The sequence below is a fragment of the Teleopsis dalmanni genome, chromosome X, assembly GCF_002237135.1.
Source record: "Teleopsis dalmanni isolate 2A chromosome X, ASM223713v2, whole genome shotgun sequence".
Lineage (NCBI taxonomy): Eukaryota > Metazoa > Arthropoda > Insecta > Diptera > Diopsidae > Teleopsis > Teleopsis dalmanni.
This window is the reverse complement of record NC_051848.1, coordinates 9,069,915-9,088,460: the sequence shown is the minus strand read 5'-3', so window position 1 is coordinate 9,088,460 and position 18,546 is coordinate 9,069,915. Positions and strand designations below refer to the sequence as shown.

At 31.7% G+C, this 18,546-nt stretch overlaps 1 protein-coding gene across 1 annotated transcript in view; it reads left to right on the top strand.

Annotated features, from left to right (window-relative positions):
• Nucleotides 1-18,546, top strand: part of LOC119687532 (cadherin-related tumor suppressor) — a 77,213-nt gene that overhangs the window by 25,441 nt on the left and 33,226 nt on the right. The window contains exons 4-6 of the mRNA XM_038101872.1: nt 103-304; nt 2,806-3,125; nt 12,871-13,840. Of these exons, the coding sequence (XP_037957800.1) occupies nt 103-304; nt 2,806-3,125; nt 12,871-13,840 (1,492 nt within the window). The remainder of the gene's footprint in view (nt 1-102; nt 305-2,805; nt 3,126-12,870; nt 13,841-18,546) is intronic.

Below are 18,546 nucleotides of genomic sequence, written 5' to 3'. Positions count from 1 at the left end.
AAAACTTAATGAAATTAAATTAAAAATTTTAAATTAAAAATGCATTTTTAATTATAATTAAATTCATTTGTTTTTATTCTTCTTCTATGCTTTAACTCACAGGTGCAGCATTATATCCTTGTGGTACAGGCACAAGATAATGGTCATCCCAGTCTTTCCACAACGCTAACGATTTACTGTAATGTTTTGGATTTAAATGACAATGCACCTGTGTTCGATCCAATGAGTTATTCGAATGAAATATACGAAAACGTATCCATTGGTGCCACAGTAGTTACCGTAACAGCCACAGACATTGATTCAGGTGAGTGAAAGAGTGAAAGAATTTCAGTAACGGCTTCTTCAACTTTTAATTATAATAAATTTTAATTATTATATGAAGCAACTTTTTTAAATGCCTATTCTAAGAGAACAACAAGATATAGTTCATAATTTTCCGTATATAAGATATATACATTAATATTGTATGAATCTTGTTGGATCTGTTCTAATAGGTGTCAAGTAAATTATTTTCTTCTTATTTTGCTTTTGTCTGTCAATATAATGTCTGTATTGGCGGAAGCCAAATTATTACAACTTCTTTTTTCATTCCTTTTGTCAAGGAACCACAGATTCCATACAATATTTGTAAATTTATAGAAAAAATTATTCTATACTTAACTTGTATATACCACTGAATTGAATTTAGGAAAATAGACACTCTTCTTAAAATAAAAAGTATAAATAATAATATAACGCAGCAATAAAAATTTTATTCTTTAATTGTATTTTTTGAGCGACTATACCGCTGTTTCGGGTATTACCAAATACTCACCATTAGTGGTTTCTGAAAACACTTTTTGGACTTATTTTTTTGAAATTATAGTTGAGATTTGACATCTTTATATAAGTTGCCTGTGCTTGCACATGGATCTAAACGGAAGGATCTTTTCTCAATTTTTGTCTGCCCCTGTCGTTATTTCGCGCTTTCTTGTTCTCTCTTAATCTCACTCCTTTTCTCTCTTGCTCCTGTTTACTCCTTTTTTTCCACTCTATCTAGTTTACTATCTTGTTCTTTCTCATTTCCTCTCTATTTCTGTCTTTTTATTAGCAATTTCTTTTATTTTCTATTGTCATCATATCTGATACATACACAACTCCAAAAGCTCATTGTGGGTTTTGTTTTAAAAATCACTTCTGACCTGTTTACTTATAATATAAACATCTGCGGCAGTTTCAATATAGTTTTTGAATTTCAGAATTTTTCAAGTCAAAGAAATCCAATTAGTACGTCACCACTAACCAACTTGTCTTGTGCATATTAATTTTTTTTATTGCTTGAAAATATTTAAAAGTGATTACCTTTTGGCTGCGGAAATTTTTTCCCAAGCCTTTTTACCCAAATACGAATAAACGTTTCTCTATTTAATATGAATATGAGCCATTTTGAAGTCAATCTGCTTCCGTTCCATGAAAACGCTGTACTGCCCTAATATGCGTGTTTCACCCATTGACCCACATAAGAAATAAACAATAAAGTAATCATGTGTTTTTCATAAATAATGAGCGCCTTACTCCGACGGATGTATATTGTTGTGTTCATAATAGATATGTACACCTTCAGATATAAATGCAACTTTGATGTTGAAATAGAAAAAACAGGAACAAAAAACAAAATGAAATACAAACCAAAACTACCAAAAAAAAAAGAGGAAAAAAAAGAAACAATCACGATCTAATGCTGGCACCTTTTTAACTTAAAAGTAACAGCAGCAAATTCAAATCCATTAAAGCCAGAATTTTATTGTAATCTCACAAAAGGGGCACAAACACAGCATCCCAGAATAGCAGAATAGTAGATAACCACTAGCAACTAGCAACCAGTAACCAGCAACCAATAGCCAACAACACTAGCAACTAGCAACTAACAATACAATAAGTAGTACTCATATTGTTTTTTTTTTTTTGTGTAAATCAACAACAATTTATCATAATCATAAAGCAATGCAATCTTAGTTCGAATGAATGAAGATTGAATGAAGTCTTCGGCGTGGCTTTATTTAATTTCCCTGAGCGGCGGCTTAGTAGGTGCCAGCAACAACTTAGACGTCTTAGCACGTATATATCTGCAGCTTAAGTTCAATCTTTCAACAGCAAAGCAACACCAATAACAACAATGGCCATAACGGTAATATGAGCAAAAAACACAACAACAACAAGACAAGGAAGAAGGAGAAGAAGACGCAGATGAAGACGAAGACGAAGACGAGGAGTAAGAATAGAAATGCGGTACAGCATCAGTTCTCTATAGAGCTTAGAACAATTTAGAAGTTGAAAAAGAAGCGTCATAATTTTCACCAAATTACATTGGGGCTTGCTTACCACAGAATTCAATTAGAAAACGAACAGAAACTATTAGAAAGAAAAAACATTACAGAATAAAGTTTAAATAAAATTTGCAAACTGCAGTAAATCTAACAAGAATGCCTTTGTTTTAGATTTTAGCAGCCAAAAAAAAAAAAAAACAAAAACAAAAAAAAATATTAGCCATAAAACCTAGTAAAAATAATTAGCCACTACTGTCTTTAGCCATTTCTGTAAGAAAGTTAAAGAAAAATCATTTTCTTATTCTTATTTTTGCTTTATTCTGAAATTCTACTTCAATGCTAGACACATCTTGTCTAGCCTACACTTAGTATTCAACAAGATAGGACACAATTACACATAACATATAATAATAATCGTTTATTACTTTTTATTATACTTTCGCAAAAAAAAAATATCTTTTTATTTATTTATAATTTTTTTTGCACTTGCCAACTATAGGTGATAACGGTCGTATAGAGTATGCGATTACAGCAGGTGATGATAATAACGATTTCGAAATTGCTGCCAACGGTACAATACGTACTCGCCGCTTACTCGATCGAGAAACAAAAAGTTCATATAATTTAATCGTAACCGCAACAGATTGTGCCAAAGAATTTCCAATGTTCTATAATTCCGAGCAGAAGAAACAGCAACAACAACAACAACAGCAACAACAGATATCACAACAACATCATTTGCAACGCCGTCATCGACAACATCGCCAGCAACAGTATGTGGATCAGCAGCAACAGCAGCGTCTATCATCAACAGTACAGGTAAGGCAAATCAATATTATTTCTTGTTTATTCTGTTGTTTTTTTTTTGTTTTTTTTTGTTTTTTTTGTTTTCAAATTTACTACCAATCTGTAGCTGCGGGTAATGCTCTTTTTAATTGATACGTTTGTATGCAACACATGCATTTTCATTAGTACTCATAATAATGAGCTGTTAAGCACATGCTCTAAGTAAATCGGTTCAGACATTGGGAAATGCGCCCGTCTGTAGACAAATTATACACATCAAACGCGAAACACAGTTCACAGAGTGCAATTATTAATTAAAACGATTAACATTGCAACCCAATGGAGAGTTCGAGTTTGAGTTCGAATTCGAAAAAAAATAAATCTAAACAATCAATTTAATTGAAAACCATGTATTTGAATCGAGAGCTTTTAATAATAATCAAAAATTTACGAAAAAATTTTTTCTTCAAATAATTCATAATAGTTAAGTTAATTTATGTAGCTGTTGTTTATGCATTAGTTCCAAAAAGAGCAGAGCATGCGCAATTGTTGCTTACAATTATACAATAGAAATTGACAAAACTCAATATTTTGATAAATATTGATAAAATTTGATGAGGTTCAATCGTAGACATTGGTAGTCCAAAAGTTATAAATATACAACTAGCTAATGAATATTCTCAAAGAATATTGATTATACATATATGACAATATCCGAACCAGCTATGTAGTCAGCCCAAAAATGAACCAGACTATAACATAGATATACACATAAAGTTTTAGTTTTAAAAATATTTCACTGTGTGTATTACGCCCTATTATAAGATAGATTTCTCAACATTAAACACAATTTTTAGTTAATGATTTAGACACAAAATAATTGTTAACAGAAAAAAATAAAATACAAATCTTCCAATTTAGTGATTGTAAGAATATACCTCTCTAGTTGTCTGGCACAGTTCTATTAATATTCCAGTCAGGTTGGTTTTCGACGTTGGTCGTATATTGACTTTTCAATCTATATACGTACCAATGCTATTTCTGTGGTATCACAATGGACCATTATTTGAGCTATTACAAGATCGCCACTCCAACCTACCTACAGAGTATTTTACAGAATTAACCTATAGTATAACTTTGCAAAAATATATATTCGATGGTACACCAGAATTCTGATAAGTAGACAACTTAGAAAGATCAAAATCACAGCACAGACTTTCGGCACCTTTTCCTTGCTACTTCGTAAACCGCATCAAATTCGCAGTCTTTAACGATCCAGACAAGTCTTATTTTATTCCAGTACCAAATTCCAGGTATTTTATTCCAGTCATACCTAATTCCTAGTGGTGACATTTTTCTAATGTCTACTGATGTTAATCTAAAAAACTACATGAAAGCAAAGCTTTTGCTGGTTTCAAAATTTAACCTATTCATCTATCTATAATATTAAGCACATCAGCTAATAAGGCCGTAGAATAATCCATAAAATAAACATTCTTCCTTATTCATCAACGTAGTGTCCCCAAGTAATACAATCATTCCAGTGCTTCTCTAACATCTTGCAAAATGATTCATCTTTGGCCTTAAAATATGTCTCAGTTTTAAAGATACCTTTTTCATCGAAGCCAAATTTCTTTCCCTATAGCGTTTTTTTAAAGTCTGCGGAAAGGTGATTATCGCTAGGGGTCAAATCTGGCAAACAAATTGTGACACGACGGATTTGATCTTCGTTAAAAAACATTTTTTTTCGCAATTTTCATTTTCAAATACATCAGTTGGACCATGCAGCAATCGCTATTGATAGTCTGGCCTATTTTAAGTTAGTCTATGAACAAAATTCTTTGCTTATCCCAAAATAAGCACATCGTAACCTTGACATCTGTCTGTTGCGTTTTTGGCTGCTTTGGGCTGGATTCACTGCTTGCTGTCCAATCAGTTGACTGCTGATTCGCGTCTAGAGTGAAATGGTGGATCCAAGTTTAGTCTATTATTATACCCTTGTTCAAATTTTTTAGTATATGACTATTGTGGTCATAGGTAAATACAACTGAGTGCAAATAGAAAGCTATTATTCCATATTATACTATGATTGACTACGTTGTCTAAACTATATTAATACCAAGCAACGGAAGAGATTGCTGATGGTGTGGCTTTCTAATTAATAATGTAAATATTGAAAAATGATTCTGATTTTCTATCTGACGTTATATATGCTGTCACGTCCTTTTTTGTGAAATATATTTTGGATTTATCTTTTTGTATTGGTCCAATTATTACATTGTTGCTGCTGTGGTTTTAACTGCTGCTCTTAATCAATGATTATCTTATTCCAAATTACAATGTTGCAATGTAAATCATGCGGCGAATGAAAAACACAATTAAGCAGAACAAAACGATAAATTGGGAAAGAAAAATATCGCACTTAACTAAAGAACAATGAAACACAAATTTATAACTCAAATAAAATTATTAATGATGCACTCTACATAATATTAAGCAAAGGAATTCCATACATGAGAACCCGTAAGGAATGCATATGTTACTTAAGAAAGCCGCACCGCAACACCAGCCACACCACTGCACCGCTGCATCACTGCATCACAGCATCACAACATCACTGTATCACTGTATCACTGCACCCATCCATCCGGTACTCTAGTCCTACATTTGCAATTTTACAGTTTATCTCAACTGCCACACATAATAAATGAGCTTTGATAAAATAAAATCAAAAAATGTGAATTGCATGAACACATCGAATTGCTTATGTCCGTACGCTGGATATGTGGGTATGCCGAAAGCTTATCAGGGACAGGAACTTAATTTTTAAGTGCATGTATTTTTTCCCCCGAGCTCGGATGCTGCTTATTGCAGTTTTGGATTTCGTCGATTTGGTCGATTTGGTCGAATTGGTCGAATTGGTGGAATCGGTAGAATTCTGATTACTGTTTCCTTTTGCAGTTTTGACTGGTCCTTCATTGAACTTTCTCTCATTTGGGATTTATATGAGATGTATCACTCGCTTCTCGTTTTCTGCTTGAGGTTTCAAAGTTATCAGTTAATTAAAGTCATTCCTCTTCTTTCTGTGCTGGGCACATTTGCGAAGTTTATCTTCTTTATTGTGTTACGATTTATTTTAATTTCGCATTTTATTACTTACTTAAGCAACTCGCTATTGAATTTATAAATTTTTATATTCTGTTGTTGTTGCTAAACTTTTATACTCGTATGAGCCGAAGTGCAGAGACTGAATCACCCATTCACCAACATGAATCGATAATGAGATTGAAGAGCATACAGCTGTTTTACTGTCATTTAATGTAAAAGTACAGTTTGAAAATTGCAATAAAACTTAAGAAATTGCAATAAAATTTAAAAAATTGCAATAAAAATAAGTAAAGTAGCTAACTTAGACCAAAAGAAGCTTTAATACTCTTCACGCAGATAGTAATACTTCAAATCAATTTATTCACTATATGCGTACTTAATATTTTTATTTGATATTTTTAGAAATTGTTATTTGCTATAACATATACTAGTCATATATATTTATAAATGCACATTATGTGTATAAAGTACCTAAAAATATTAAATAATAAACAAAATTTATTACCAGTCAATCAAAATTTATTTTTCCGCTTTCAAAATCGCTGACCCAATTATCCATACATATTTCGTAGGCCGATTGAGGTAAGACCTTAAACGCCTTCAGCAATTCTCTTATATAGCCGCAATCGGTTCGAAATGTCTTCCTCAAGGTAAAAATTTTAGTTTCACATGAGGCTTTACCAGGTATATATGCTGCTTAGTCGATTGAATTCATTTTTTTTTTGCCAAAAATGTTTGCACAATGCAGGCTTTTCGCAATCACATCGTAACATTGCTCTCATGTGTTACCATCAATTCCGGTATAGAATGGGCATAGAACGTAAACATGAGTGCAACAATGGTATACTAAGCATGCAACGGGGGCAATGGTAAAATTTTTAGAAATTCTTACTTTAGAAATTACAAGAACAACTTTTTCCTATGATGACCTAAATAAACAAAAAAAGATAATTCCCTACGCCGCATACTCAAAAATCTATAACTCTCTATATATGCTTAGATCGCTTACTTAGATCGTTGGCGAACGCAAGCCAACCATCTCTGGTGCAGGTACCTTACTAGCAGGCCAACCAATACACAAAAAAACTTTTCTAAGCAATTATAAAACCTTATTAATTTTCTTTTGTTTGCTTGGTTGGTTGTAGTGGTAGTGGCAGACCATCAGATAAGTTTCCATGCACCTCAATCAGAGATTTTTCGCCGTTTTGCTACCACTGAAGAGAATTACATGTGAAACATCGTTATCATTTTTAGACCAAATTTTTACAACTCCATGTTAAGAGATTGTTAAACGACCCTCATTGTTGAATAGCAAACCTTAAAATTAATATATGATAAGCTCAACCCAATATATACTGTATTGGTTAATGCTCCTAACATATGTATTATAAGTAAAACCATACTAGTGTAAGGAATAGCATACTCATAATATATCAGTTAAAATCAGACTTAAATGGAGTATATATTTTATTGTGAAATCTTGTGTACAAACTTTATTAATGTCATGACTGATATATAAAATATTTTCGTATAGGTTTAGTATGTCTTAAATGCATAGACACGTAATTCAATGAGTGAAACTATCTTATATTTTGTCTGCATGCAGATAGAATTAAGTATCCTGATAGTGGAAAGAGTAAGCAGCAACAAGAATCACTGAGAAAAAGTGTCTATAAACATTAAAAATTAAATTCAATATCATTTAAGCATTTAATCTATTTTATATAGAAAAATATTTGCTTCTCTTGTACACTCCAAAGATTATTTATAGTTCTGTGGTGATCGAGCATGGGCATGAGCATGCACATGACCATGGATATGAGTCGCTGTTCGCATACGTGCAAGGGCGCGGGGTAAACAAGTAGGCGGGCGGCCGGATTTAGTGCTTCTGTCGGACTTAAAGATGCCACAATCGCACTTATATTACCATTTGAATATGTTTATCTGTGGCAGTTACAGATACACCAGCCTCGGCATGCGGATAATAAAATTGGTAAAACTGTGCTAAATTAATATGTGCGCAAGTATCCTGCTGCAAGCCTAACTTAAAATAGTAACAACTTCATTAATAATCGAAAATCTTTTAGTGGAAATCTTCCAGCATTTCTGCAGTTGTTGATCTTCCTCCGCTGCTTTACTTTACTTGTATTTTGAAATTTTTTCAATTTTTTTCAACTTTTTTATTCATCCTCGATTTTTATGGGACTTATGCGCTGACCGTGTATGCAATATTTTTTCACATTATGCGTTGCTTTATTTCAACATTTTTATTAACTATTATATTTGGCTGGTCGTATGGTCGGATTGTCGGATGGTCGGATGGTCGACTGGCCAGTTAGTTGGTTGATCTGTTAGTCAGTTGGTCGTTTGGTTGTTAAGTTGTTTGGTCGGCTGTTATGGCCAATCTACTAACAGCAGATCTATCGGCATTTGTATCTGAGGCAGTTATTCTTCGCTTATACTTTTGGCAAACGAAATATTTAATGCAACTAATAAATTTTCACTAATGTCCACCGCGCATAGATTCGCAAAAAGTTTCGAATTGCGTTTATCTGTCCGTACGTGATTACGTACGCTTTGCATCTTCACAGAAATTGCAGAGGCTGTTGCCGTTGCCGTTGCAGTTGCAGTTGCATATGGCACACGCATACCGCATTCTGCTGATGTTGCCGCATGCAGTTTGTATTTCTTAGATACATGCATTTTTTTTTAATAAATTGTACGCAATTAAAACTTGCATTTAACTTTAAATGAGTGCTACGTTCTATATTCTGTTCGTTACTGCAACTCATTGGCTAATTTTTTTATTTCGAATGCTGCACTCATTGAAGTTGTTTTTGTTGCAATTGCATCGCAAGTTGCAGTTCTCAAGTATTCGAAATTTCAGCTCATTAAAATGCAGCACATTTTCAGTTTATGGCTTACAATTTTATAAAACTTTTTCGAATTTATTTATTCCCTCACTAAATTTCCTTCTCTAATTTCATTAGGCAATTTCGTTTTTATTTTGCGACATTAAACTTTTTATAATGATTTTTTTTCAGCTTAACTGGTAATAAAAGAGTTGCTTTTTCCATATTTGCAACAAAATATCGGTAGTGAACATTTTTTTTGCAACTTTGTGTCATTTCTTGTAATTTCATTAAAGATTCCTACTAATTGCGAAAATATAAATTTTTGTGTGATATAATAATGTTTTAGTAACATTAATGTTTTAGGCACATAGTAAACGCTTAATAACATTGTAAAGTCTTAATAACATAGAGTAAAGTCTTAATAAAATAGTAATGTCTTAGCAACACAGTACTATGACATTACTAGTACTATATAGTAATAGTAAACGTCGTATTTTTCCATTTCCTATACAACTATATTACTTAGAAAGCAACAACTTTAATTTATATAAATAGATATTATGTACTTAAAAAGATGAAAGGGTAAAGATCCAAGACGCCACTAATTAACCACAAATTTCAATTAACTCGGCTATTTAAGCAACTTCTTTCACTACTTCATCCACTATATGTTGCTATATGTTAAGTTTGTGATATAGCTTTAAATATAACCTAAACTATATATATATAGTTTACCATATATAGTATACCATATATATGGTATATGGTTGCTTTTACGGGGAACAGTGAGAGATTCCTTAATTAGAATCCGGTAGTACCACAAAGGGCCAATACTCCTAACAGTGTGGTAAATGGCGACAACCAACTTACCTACCTACTGTCTTTACTGGTTTTGAATTGGATGTTTATAGAAGTTATTGAATAAATCCACACGTATGTATATGTATAAATATACCATATATAGATAGATATATGTAATACACATTAGGTTATGTTCATACTGCTCAAGATGTCATAATCAACGAAATTCATTCATACTTTTGTGAGCCTTGGTGATAATTTAGAAATAACGAGGTAAATGGATATGACTTGAACTATTGGGGTTGTCGATTTAATATCTGATTGTAAAGATTGTATATACTCATAGCGAATATTTAGAGAAAATTCGCACAAGATTATAGATACAAATATTTAAATAATATATTACATATTTATAAAAATTTGAAAATATTGCAAATATTAAGTTATATGTCAAAAATAGTCAGCAAATTTATTTCTAACTTAAAAAACTGTTAACATATATTTAAAATATTTCAATATTTGTAGTTCTGCAAAAATTTCCTGCTTTAATCTCTCATCACTTTCGTCCAAAAAATATTAATTGGGCAAATTTGCATTGCATATAAATTCTCTAAGCCGAAAACTTCTCTTTTCAAGCCTGCCACGACTCACTAGTATAAGAGCAATAAAGTCTTAAATTAAAACCAATTATTTGCCATAAAAAAACTATCGCTAAGCAAAATTTCAGTTCAATAACTTTTACAGTTTTGCGGCTAGCGTGCGTACAAAACTATCTTAACGGTTCATTTCTCTTATTTACATGCACGTATCTATTAGCCATTAACCAATTTATAGTATGCTATCTTCTAATAAGTGTTAAGGATGTTTACCACGAATATGTACATTAAGGTAGTGCTTTAATGACAGACAGTCGGACAGATAAAAATACTCGCCAGTACTTACCTAGAGCGTACTTGAGGTGGAGCGGAGTGCGTAGATACTTTGTCCAATGCAAATTAAGCATGCGTATATGTTTCAGATTTATGCGCTCAAGTAGTATAAATATTTTATGCAACCATTAAATGCGGCAAACTTAAGTAATTTAAATTAATTGAAATTTATTTAGAAAAGGATACAGTAAAAAAAGTAGAAGTGTATAATTTATTTAAATGATATTTCATTTAATATTCCTCCATATCGCTAATATAAGTGTCTTGTGAAAAATTAATTTCTTTATCGAAATTTCTCTTCAATTTGTATTCCTAAGCTGTTAATTTTAATTACATCTTTATATTAATAATTTTATTAATTTCTTTTACAAGTCATCCATAATTTTGAATGGTGCTAGTTACCATTCAAATTTATGAATGACTTATTTTTATTTGTAACTTTGAAGAAAACCTCGATGCAGCTTCAAAAGAAACGCGCTCTAACTGCTTTATTGCAATAAAAACTTCGGCTTGAGCAATAAGGCTCAGTGAACTTCATGTTCACTTAAATCTGTCAACCCTTTCTTAAGCCGGGTAGATGGTAGCCGGGTAGAGCTGGCTGGTCGAAACCATGCATAAGCCTATTGGATTTATAACACAATGAAACTAATCCCCGTAAGGATACACATAACTTTTGATGATTATGAAAGTACTAAGTTCAGCTCCCGGTGGTTTTGAGAAATATTGGCTGATATGCACGAGTTGTTACCGAGCTGCTTTTTAATGATAGAAACAAAAAACTTTATTAGGTTCCTGACAAATATTTTATTGAGATTTGTTATTCATATTAAAAGCAACGAAAATTTAAGTAAAATTTTGGGGAGGAGTCAGTATATTTTCAAATTTTACTACTATTAAGTATGGTATAGATATGCAAAAGAATTTGTGCTAGCAATAGGAAAAATCAATCAATCGCAATCAACCATCAAAAAATGATTTTCCCCCATTTCGTTCTACAACTCAGTAGTCTGCTGTCATTAAGGTTTAAAAGGACCCGCTTGTGAGCAATTTCAAAATCGCTAAGGACCTATAATACTACCTTTAGTACAACTATAAACTATCTGCATGAAACAAAGAATAATATAATAATACCTATAACAAAAGTTTGATGACTGTTAGCATTCCATCAGAACAATGAAAATTGGATTCCATATGATTATATTACATGAAAACCGTCTTGGTTAAAAACTCCACAATTAAAGGCAAAGGTTTGATTAGCAATACAAAGCTTATATTGAGTGTTTGATGGGATTGTAATTATGTCCATTACTATAAAGTATAGATTGTCTGTTTAATTAATGAGAGCATTCCGCAGCTTTCATTCCCTCTTGACTCATTAGCTCTCGTGCTTAAATTTCTTCCTTTTCACCTATGTTACTGATATTTAAATCATACCTACATCTTCTTAAAGCATATTTGCTTACCTTTTTTTTTAAATCATTTCACAAAATAAAATATTTGTTATATAAAATGTTTATAATCGTAGTACACTTATAGATAATCAACCGAATGACACCTACGTAGCTTTCACACACCAAATTTTTATTTGCCTTCAAATATTTTTCTCTTCTTCATGCTAATAGTATTAGCTTTCCAATTCAATACGCACAATTTACTTCAACAAGATTTTTGCAAGAAAGAAACAACAACATCAACAACAAAATATTTGCACATTTGTCTCACACTATTTTTTATCATTAAGCTTAACAATGTTTATAAACATAACTAATAGCTGCAATTTATTTAAATACAATGTTGCACAATCACATATCACACTTTGAAGCCAAAGCCAGCAACATGTTGTTGGAACTAGCGAGTCTTAAAATTACAGTTCGTTCTTGTTGTTTTTGTAATTGAGCACCTGTGGAACGTATACTTTTTTTGTGATGCTAATCTCTATAAAGTGATTTTTTACTTGTTGCAGTTGAAATGTATTTACTAAAATTATATATATTTGAAAATAAATATTACCATATTTTTTTATTATTATTATTTCGCAGAAAATAAAATGATTACAGCTTAATAATTATTTATTTGCACTTGCAGGTAACAATTGTACTCAAAGACGTGAACGATGAAGCACCGACATTTACTTCACCCAATGAAACGGCAATTATAGAGAATATAGCCACTAATACCGTTGTTATGGCGGTGAAGGCAGTCGATCGGGATGAAGGACGCAATGGTTATATTGAGTATCTATTATCTGGTGAACAGCATGTGCCGTTCTCTTTGGGTCCGGTCGATGGTTTACTGCGTGTTTCGGGTCGTTTGGATCGTGAGCTACGTTCTGTTTATGTGCTCAATGTAACTGCTCGCGATCGCGGTGAACCGCCACAATCAAAACAAACACAAATCACTGTCAAAATACTTGATGAAAACGATAATAGTCCCGTTTTCGATCCGAAGCAATATTCAGCTTCGGTGGCGGAAAATGCTAGCATAGGTGCTATGGTCTTACACGTCTCAGCTACTGATATTGATGAAGGTGCCAATGGACGTGTACGATTCTCCATAGCGGCCGGTGATAATAATCGTGATTTTAGTATTAGCGAAGATTCTGGTGTTGTGCGTGTGGCAAAAAATCTCAATTATGAGCGTAAATCGCGTTATGTGTTGACAGTACGCGCTGAAGATTGTGCTACAGATTTGTTCAGAGATGCGGCTGGTGGGCGTGGTAAGGTGCTTATAAATACTATTGAAAGTCGCTATGATACCGCTGAATTAACTATTGTCATAACGGATATTAATGATAATCCGCCAACGTTCTTGGATTCACCTTATGTGGCTTATGTTATGGAAAATGTTATACCACCAAATGATGGTTATGTGCTAACAGTGGAAGCTTATGATGCTGATACGCCGCCATTCAATTCGCAAGTGCGTTATTTTCTAAAGGAAGGCAATGCTGATCTGTTTCACATAAATGCTTCGACAGGCGAAATATCGCTATTAAGAGCATTGGATCGTGAAGCTCAAGCTGAATATACATTAACTTTAGTTGCCATGGATACGGGTAAGTTTGCATAAGTTACTAACTATTGCAACAATAACAAGAAAACAACAACAAGACCAGCTATACCTTTAAAATAAGTAAAAAGATTATCATCTTAAGTTATGCATAATATTGTTCCCGTTGTTGTTGTTACTGTTGCTGTTGTTGTTGTTACTGTTGTTGTTGTTATTATTATTGTTATTGTTAATGTTCGGAAATTCCTTTTTGAAGAACCTGCAAAATATTCTTGTAATCGTATTTCATTGTAAAAGAGCTTCTGGGCATTATTTGGTAAATTCACCTTATGCCACGATTATATCAAAAAATTGTTCTTGTGTCTTATTCTTTTTGACTTTTTTGTCTTCTATATTTCACATTTTGCTTCTTTCTCTTCGTCTTTTTTCCCATTATTGTTTTGAGCTTCGCACATTTTCATTAAGCTGGATGGGATAAGCGCGTTACTCATATGCAAAATATTACCACCATTTTCCCGTCCAGTAAACCAGAGAGCAGCGCTCGCATTTGACTTCGTACTGTACGGAAAGTAACTGTCTTGGTGTATAGCATATATCTTATTTAAGGAAAAAGGGTGTTACCAACCACAGCGCATCATACTATATTGTTTTCAGTCCAAAGTGAACCGATTTAGTGGTCAGTGCTGCTATACTGCCTACTGCCTCAGCTGTCTTCAGAGCTTGGCACGTTGAACACTACGTACGTTTGTGTTTTCTTTTCGCTTTATTTGTTAAATTTTTGTTAAATTTTTGTTGGATTTTGTTTATTTTTTATTTTTTTAATTTTTTTTAATTTTTTTTGTTTTTAATATTTTTTCTCATAATTCTGGTACACAAGAGCCACCATTGATTCGTTTCAGCTTGTTTTGTGCCCCTAAAGAAAATACATTCTGATAATTACAGTAATTTGTAAATGTTACACTCATGATTTCTGCTCACAATCATTACGATTATAAGCTTTTGTATGAATTGTTGCTCTAAAACAATTTAGATCGTATAAATGAGTTAAAGCAATGCACGGCAAAACAGCATCTGAACTTACTGATATAATACCCATGTATGAGGAACTCGAACTCTAAAGATAAATGAGCTAAAGAGCTGCTCATAACCTTCCACATTTATGTTTTTATTTTTTTTCTTTTAATTCAATCATTTATTTTATTTTTTTCAATTGTAATCTTAATGTTTTTTTACCAATATTATGAGTTGAGGGCATTCGTACTTAACTTGCACTAACTTGATTGACAGGCTCGTACAATTAAAGTACCGCATTAGATTCAACTAATTAAATTTAACTTAATTAACCAAAACTTATTGCTTTATATTAGTCTCAGTAATATGAAGCTGAATCGTTTTGATTTCATCATAGATTTTGAAATTTTATTCGTTTCATTTTAAATAAATTTTCCACACTTTAAGTAATACTCGTACAAATATATATTTCTTTGATATCCGAAAAAGTGATATGGATAGCCCAAGGATTCACTTGATTAAAATTAAATTTTTCGAAATTGAAAATTACCTCACTCTTACCCACTTTTCTATTTAAAATAGAAATAATTGCCAAAATAATAATTTTAAGATAGATATATATTTATTTTTTAAATTATGTTACGCATATTCTTAATAATAATAATAGTTTTCAATTATTTACTTTATTTACTTTATTTAATATATTTTACACAATCACTCAAACATTATTGAAGTTATATGATTAAATAAGTATTGTACCTGAATAAATATATATTTTTGCGCAATCATATATAATCCATTATTATTGCTTTATGGCTCCAAAGGTTCACAAACCTTTTCAGTAAGTGAATATTAACCGCTGTGCGTAGTCAATAAGTTATAAGCCAGAGGTTCTCAAACTTTATAAGTCATGGAGCGAGTTTAAAATTGGAAATTCAAAACAGAACATTTGTACATATCTTGCAGTTTCGTATATCTTCGCACCATTTATACCTAATTTTAAACAAAATATAGCATTAGTTCCTTACAATCACAAACTGACATTACATAAAAAGACAAGTCACTACAATATATCAAGTCAATTTACTTGATTTTGAAAAATTCATTTAGATTTCTAATCGACGTCACGTATATATGATAATCTCACAGAACTATTACAATCGAAATCGCTTATAGAACGATTTCAACGTAATACGATTTAGGGATTGTATGCAACTAAACAAAAATATTTTTGGAATCATTATAGGAACTCTGATAGGGCACTATAGGTTAAATTATCATCCTAGACAAATATGAATTAAGTTAATAAAGCTTCTGGAATTTATAAGAAAGAGAATGAGATTTCAAAACACAAGCTGGAAGTTTGTCTGGCACTGATGCACAACCAAAAAATAATCCATGTGTGCATCTCCTATCAAATGAAAGAATAAAACTCTGTAATACACAATACGACAATTTATAGGAAGAGTTGGACTTGAAGAAATATTCTAAATCCATGTAGAGGCACAATAAAAGTTAGACTTGGAGAAATATTCTAAATCCATGTAGAGACACAATAGATCTCCAGCAGTGCAAATCCTAAAAATTCATGATCATAATCTTTTTATGTTGGAAAATTTATAAATAATTTAAATATAATAAAATTAAATTTATTAAATTAAATGGATTAAAATAGAATTTAGATATATGTATATAAAAAAAAGTGAAAATATATATTTTTATTTTTAAGACCATGAAACCATTTCACCTCTTTCGAATAACTTTTAAACAATTTAAATGACATCATTATGTTGTCATTTTATGAAAATAAAAGTAGTAAAAAGTGTTTTCTTTTTTTCTGTGTTTTTAGTGAATCTTTTTTTATTCTGCTGTTTTAGCATCGCATGTTGAGCATCAACTACATGAGTAAGTAGAATGAAAGGGTTCACTTCATGATAGCTACGAGTTTAATTTAGTGAGACGATTAATATGCAGTGCGGTATTTTCAATATATGACCACTTTATTGAATAAATTATGTTGACTTTTTTTTAACTTACTCATTTCTTCTTTACAAACTATTATTATACATTATTCGTTAATTTTTGCTAATATATGATTACAATGTTGCTCGTGTTTAATAGATTCAGATTATCGACGGACATCTCGACAATGTAGTGTCGCTAATACCTAGTTTCAATTTTTCACATAAATTTGTTATTTCAAATGAACATTTTTCTTGACCAGACAAAATAGCTAATCCAAATTGTAATCGCTTTCACTTTAATGTCATACTAACTTAATATTTAATTCTTTAGTAACTATATTAGATTTTTACTTTAGTTGCTAGTTCATTATGTAATTTAAATAGTGTAAGCTTATTTTATTTATGTGACAACGAAATCGCGGTTTAAGAATGTGTACAAAATTTCCAAATGTATGCGAAACTAACAAAAAACTAGTACGATCTCATAATAAACCCCCTCCCCCCAACAACTAGCGAACTCATTCACACAGAAGACACACACTCGTTTATAGTGCAATGATTCTTTCAACCACTTCTGTAACTAGTATTGCTAAGCATCTTGAGATATAAGCATGGTATTTTCATAGCAATCATTTTAAACTGCCTACCTAGCTAAGAAATTAGACAAATATGGTAAAACATCATATATAGGCCTCTATAAAGCTACAATTCTATCAACCATATTTCTGACTAATATTAGTAAGTACCCAAAGATCTATACTATGTTTGATATCTCAATGACAACAAGTTGAACCTAACAAATAATTTAGACAATATAGGTTCATTGACAAATAGAGTAGAGCATTCTCTAATGGAACTACGACACTGTCAATCCATTCTGTCTATCTTTAACTGGTAAAGTGAAGGACCCGAAGTATTATGTTTGGCAACTACATGCCAAACAGTGCAACATACCTGCGATATGCGTTTATAACCTCTCTCCAAAAATAATTCCAGATTATTGTCGAATATACTACGCTTTCAATCAATTCCTAACATTCCTGACTTTAACTCAATATTGACAGTTGCAATGTCCGCGCTGTGCGATAAGTCATTGAGCTTGCGATTATAATTCCTTTGAACTTTGAATAAATTTATTAGTAAGTTGAGTGCATAAATGTGTGATAAGATAATTGTAGTTTTCAATTCATTTGCAATTTCTTATGCACTTCAAACTAAAAATTAATAAGCAAATTGCAAATGAAAAATGAAAATAAAAATATAAGAAATTCAACCGCGAAGTGCAGTTCATCAATTTCTGCATAAACGAAGTCGAGTTTAATTTTATAGGGAACGGTAAATTTTGACAACCATGCAAAAGTCAACGAATAGAATATCAAACAGGCGAAAAAATATACTTACTATAACTACTATATATACATATATATATATACTATATGTATATAAATATATATATGTATATATATATGCCTATATATTAGTATAAATACACGATATGTACAAGAATACATAAATAAATCACTACAATTTACACGAAATGTCAGTTTGAGGCGCTTTGAAGCCTTTTAGCAGTTTAAGCTTGACCAGCGCATAATCGTAAATTCATCAAAGTGCAACATTATTCTCAGACTCGATACTTTCAAGCCTCAACTCCAGCTTACACGCTCTCGTACATACACACATGCATGTACATATGTAATCTATATACATATTTATAACTAACTACTTTCTAACTGAAAATACATAATAAGTTGCAGTAATCGCTAGTAGAATTAAA